At 35.9% G+C, this 6,000-nt stretch overlaps 1 protein-coding gene across 1 annotated transcript; it reads left to right on the forward strand.

Moving 5' to 3' along the window:
• The first annotated feature begins 1,744 nt into the window (after window positions 1–1,744).
• Window positions 1,745–4,175, forward strand: LOC117912587 (EG45-like domain containing protein). Its single transcript, XM_034827235.1, has 4 exons — window positions 1,745–1,889; window positions 1,982–2,106; window positions 2,204–2,504; window positions 3,879–4,175. Exons 2-4 carry the CDS (start codon window positions 1,983–1,985, stop codon window positions 3,883–3,885), a joined length of 432 nt encoding a protein of 143 aa, XP_034683126.1. The 5' UTR covers window positions 1,745–1,889; window position 1,982; the 3' UTR covers window positions 3,886–4,175.
• The last annotated feature ends 1,825 nt before the right edge of the window (window positions 4,176–6,000 follow it).

Raw genomic sequence — 6,000 nt, forward strand, 5'->3', positions numbered from 1 at the left:
TCTGATTATTCCTTATTTCACTCTTGGAAGAATGGTCATTTGGTTTTGGTATTAGTATATGTTGATGATATCCTAATAACTGGCGACAGTTCTGCACTCATTCATTCTATGATTTAGGCTCTCACTTCTCGGTTTGCTTTGAAGACTCTTGGTTCTATTGGTTACTTTCTTGGATTTGAAGCATTTAGAGATAACTTCGGTCTCTATCTCAATCAGGCCAAATATATTTATGATTTACTTGTCAAGACAAACATGGTCCATGCTAAACCATCCTCTACACCAATGGCTCTTGGTTAGAAACTTGCTCTTGAAGACAATGCTCTTTTTCTTGATGTCACCTTATATTGCAGCACCATTGGTGCTCTCCAATACTTAACTTTAACTCGGCTTGACATATCTTTTTCGGTTAATAAGTTGAGCCAATTTATTAAGGCTCCTACACAACATCATTGGAGTGCTTGTAAACGTCTCTTGTGCTATGTTAGTGGTACCCGCACTCTTGGTTTATCTTTCCGACCTACTACTTGATTTACACTTGAAGGCTTCTCGGATGCGGATTGGGCGTGTAATGTTGATGACAAAAGATCTACGACCGGTTATTGTGTTTTTCTTGATGGCAAAATAGTAATTTGGAGTTCTCGCAAACAATAGGTTGTTGCAAGGTCCAATACTGAATCCGAGTATTGGGCGCTGACTTGTGTTACTATGGAATTAATTTGGATAAAATCTTTACTGGATGAACTTCAACTTCCATTACAGCATCGTCCCATAGCTTGGTATGATAACCTGGGTGCGCATGCTCTTGCCCACAATCCTATTTATCATTCACGGACTAAACATATTGAGGTGGATGTCCATTTCATCTGAGAAAAGATTCTCCACTGTGCTCTTGAAGTTTGCTATATACCCTCTCAAGAACAACTAGAAGACTTGTTTACTAAGTCTTTGTCTCTTTCTTAGTTTCAGTTTCTGTGTTCCAAGCTTTCGATTTCCTATTCGCCGTTCAGCTTGGGGGGGATGTTGAACAGCAAAACTAGTTGTACCAGATTCTGTTATTAGCTGGTTGTTAAGCTGATTAGTTTGGTTATTAGTTATATTGTTATCCGTTGTATATTATATATATACCATTCATAATGAATAGAAAGATATCTCTTCAGCTCAAATATACAAAGTTGTTATTCTGTTAAGTATCTAAATCAAAATTCAGAAAGACATTATATGTACACTATAAGAAAAAAGGGAAATGATGACACTTTTTTAAGTGTTAAGAAATAAAAGATGACGCTTTCCTAAATTCAAAGATAAAATTGTAACGCAAGACGTTGGAATTGGCTTAAGGCACGAAACACGTGTACAAAATCATGCATGTAACATCAAGTGAATCCACCCACCAAGGATGAAATTGAGGGGCACAAAACCTTTACTTATAATAAAAAAATGGAAAAATTATTCTTTTCATTGAAATAATGAAGAACTAGTATGCAAGTAAGGTTCATATATAAAACATGATCTTCACTCCCAACTAAGCAAAGGAGGTGTCTCACACGGGGACGGCATGACCCATTCCAAACAGATACCAAGTAATGGCATGCACATGGGTGGCATCGACCGGAAAGTCGGCACCGCCCGGGCCACACTGACTGGTCAATGAATCTCTTTAGATTATTAGGCTTCAAAATTTTAACCCCTTCCCATCCAACAAATATCAGTTGCCCATTCGATCTACGTACTTCTTTTTGTTTTTGTTTTTGTCTTGAGCTGATTTTATGATGAATAAAACTGTCAGCTGGCTTTACCTTTGGAATTCTCATCAGCGGTTTACCTAATTAACAAAGAGCGGTTGACTTTGAATTATACAAGTATATCTTCTTCATACATCTCATATGCAGGTATATCTTCTTCATACATCATATATATATATATATATATATATATAGAAGATTCATCAAACCCGTCTTTCAAATTCTTTTATTTCCTGCAGGATGTCTACCTCTCCACATGAACTACACCTCCAATTATTGGCCTTGCTCTTCATATTAGCAGGGCTTGTTCATATCTGTTCAGGAGATGTTGGCACAGCAGGCCAATATGCTCCCCCATATCTGCGTTGAGTAGCATGAAAATCAGAAAGACCCATAACTGTAATTCAAAGCTTCCAAACTGACACATTTTTTTTTTTTTTTTAAATCTGGGATGGATACAGCAACTGCCTGCTATGGAAACGATGTGTCTGAGTTCCCATCAAGCAACTTCTTCGCGTCGGCCGGAGAGGGGATATGGGACAATGGGGCAGCTTGTGGGAGGCAGTACCTGGTGAGGTGCATAAGCGCAGTGGTGCCCATGACATGCATAGCAGGGCAGACCATTCAGATTAAGATCGTTGATAGAGCGGTTACATCGGTGTCTAGGCCTTCAAGGAATGGTGCAACCATGGTGCTTTCCACCACTGCATTTGGGGCTGTGGCTAATGCTTCTGCATCATCCATTAACATAGAGTTTCAACAGTATGTCTCTCTTGGCCTATCTCTTCATTCTTTAGCCCCTCAACAGTTTCTTTTAGTTACTTTTGTGCTAACTCTTTTTTCATTCTGCTATTTTCATTTTTGGGATTGGTTTTTGGGTTTCTGGTTTTCTTTAAGCAACACCAAAAAATTTTCCCCAATATTTTTTAAAAACTTGTACATATTAATTCACCTTCCCTGAGGTTTTAGTTAAATATATCCAACCTCCGTAAGTTTGAAATTTTATCAAATATCTTTCTTATTTTGGAGGGAAGGCCAATGAAAATTATAAATGAGAATGATAAGGGAGGTGTTTGATAGAATTTGAAATTAATGAGAGCTAAGTATATTTAGATAAAACTGTACGGGAGGTGAATAAAATTAACCCAATATAAATATTTGAATATGTTTATATGTGAATAATAATCTTACTTAAAAAGACGTTTTACTAAGCACAATATAAGCAATGATATTTGTTGGTGTGACATTACTAATGAAGGAAGAAACATTTTTGGTCCATACTACTTCTATTAGTATTTTTTCCATTAAAAAAACCATTTAATGATTAGAAATAAATAGAAGAATGTGTTATATAATGAATAAGTGATTTTTCCAATAAGAAAAAAGAAGAAAAAAACACCTATCTTATAAATGATTTTTTAAAATTTACTTCTAAGTAATTCTTTAAGTTTTTAATAGTGATTGATAAAAGTTTGTTCAATACTTATTTTTATAATAAAACATCTTTTGGCGTTAGAAAACACTTCTATCTTTCTCAAAATCATTCGTACATTTTAATCAAACTCGATGATCTTCATATATCATTTGATGATATAAATATTTTCATGTAATACTCTTACATTTTTGGGTTAGTCTTTTGATAAGGCTAGAAGTCTTAGCTTGAAAAGCTTTTTTCGGGTTATTCATTATGATTATTTAGCTTTTCTTTGTTAAAGGGGAAAAAAAAAAGATCAATACTCTAATAAATCTAGCTTAACACTACAAAAACCAAGAGTTCAGTTACTATCATTTACCTAAAAGTGACCTATTAGTTATCCTCCACATTGTGCAGGATGCCCCTAATGTGCATTTACAAGCATTAGTCTTGAAATCCCTTTTGAAGTTTGTAAGTGGGAAAATGTAAGTTAGCATAGTATGAGATCTACATTGTTATCGAGGGTACAAACAAATAAAATCAAGATAAAAGGTATGAACAAATAAGACTATAAGGTACAAATCATGAGACCTAGCATCATTTGATTGATGATGTCTTTTTTACTATAAAAATAAAAAGGAATTGTTTGATATTGTAGATGAAGTTTTTTACCACTTCTCCTCTGTTCCTCGTGACATCAATATTTTATTTTTCACATACAGGGTCTGAATCGGACAACACAACTCATTCTTAACGTTGTGGAAGGGGAAAGGGTCTGAATCGGACAATGGAACTCATTTATAACGTTGTGGAAGAGGGAACTGACCTTCTGTTTCTAGAACTTCATATGGAGAAATGTCAATGGCTTGAGTGGTCCGCCATTGATTTATTGGAACGATAGAATGCCTTTCTGAATGTTCAGCACCTAATAAATTGAATAGGATTTAATTCTATTTATTTTTCTGATGGACTTTCTCTCCTGTGTGGTGCAAATTCAATACCTGCCTCATTCTTGATTATTGCTGCCATATTAATGTTCCTGAAAACGTGTTTTTCTAGAAACCATCTTCTCAAAACACCTAAAAACATAGGGTTTTGAAAAATGAAATGTTTTGAGATCACTGAGGGAGTGAGGGAGAGAGAGAGAGAGAGAGAGAGATAGAGATTTGGGCACTAAAGCATCATGATTTGGGCAACCCCAAAGGATAAAGCCCTGTTTGGATTAACTAATACTCTAAAAATTGTCTCTTTGACTATGGCGATAGTTATTGTTTCATGCCTTCGACATGAAAATTTTAAGAAGGAAAGACGAGAGAGGAGACATGGAATCCGGGAAGTACATGCATAAAGACACAAATTCATATCCCTGAAATAAGTTTCCAATCAGCAAGTGGACCAAACACCATAACCCATACCAATAAGTTGGTACACCCATCAACAAATCGGGTTGAAGAAAACTACAAGTAGACACAACAAATCATGCAAAAGTAAGAGAAAATTGAAGCTGGTGGGGCAGTGAACATGGGAGAGAGTGAACAACTCCACTACCTCCGGCAAAAATACATTGAACCAGGGACTGTTGGTCAAGTAGTTCCAAACCAGGAAAGATTTAAGACATAAATCAAGCATAAGACTAACAAATAAAACAAGCATTAAAATGATTAAGTATTAGCAAGTTCAGTACTGGGAACGTGGCTCCATGTTACTCTGATTGACAATCCAGATAATATGGTATCGAAGTTTCTGTCTTTATGGAAGTTCAGGCATGAGATACAAACAAAAAGTCTTCAAGGGTTTTATCCTAGCCATACTCCAAGTCTCATTTTGAAGGGTCAACTGATTGGCATATATTACCGACTACTATGCTATTGCCATATTCTTAATTGAATCGTTGTCAACCTGTAGGTGCCCTACTGTTTTACATTGTGTACAAGCATATCCTAGTCTAAACTTCTAGAGAAGATAAACTAGTCAAATAATAATAATATGGTTTCTCTACCAAAAAAAAGGAATATGTCAACACAGTTGGATAATCTATTAGGTCAACTTAATTATTATGGAAAACAAAATTCAGTTTTTCTAATTCAATTGGTATAAATCCTTTAGGCAAGTAGCTGGGTGAACATAAAATTATGCAGAGGTAAAAAGGAAACTAGATGCATATAAATTTGAAATGCGGAAAATATAATTGACAACAGATGGGCAGATGTTTTCCAGCAACTAAAATTTCGTGAGGCGAGTGTGAAACAGAGTCAAGTCCTTGTCGGGGATGGAAGATAACTATTTTATCCTTTTACAAGTTTAAAGTACAAAACACAAGCAATAGAAAGTGTTTACTTCCACAGCTTCCGCAAGGACATGTTTTTCTCTGTCTCTTTTTCATCACCTTTGCCACTGCCATCTCAAAATCTTCTTGTGTCACATGTACTCTCCTCTCCCTTAGAGCAAACATTCCAGCTTCTGTGCATACCGCCTGCAAACAATAATATAAAAGTTTAGTTAGACATGCTTGATGTTAGAAGACAAAACAGATAACCGACCACACTTGATATGATGAAGAATAAGGACTTAGTCCCACTTATGGACACACATGCAACTTTGTCCAGTGTATCTGAGAACGGAACCAAGCCATTGGTTAATTCAGTGTGGGCCTGCATTAAGATATTAACTAACTTGAACTTTGTGCTCCTGGTTCATTGATCACTTAAACTGAACCAACTCTGGGTCAAGATAATGACCTCATGAGTCATTGGTTTGAACTTTTCCTTCTTTTTTTTCCGAAGGCAATGAAAGATGTATTAAAGGAGCCTATGGAAAAAAGGGAGCACCTATGTCCACAAGGAG

This window comes from Vitis riparia, chromosome 4 (assembly GCF_004353265.1).
Source record: "Vitis riparia cultivar Riparia Gloire de Montpellier isolate 1030 chromosome 4, EGFV_Vit.rip_1.0, whole genome shotgun sequence".
NCBI lineage: Eukaryota > Viridiplantae > Streptophyta > Magnoliopsida > Vitales > Vitaceae > Vitis > Vitis riparia.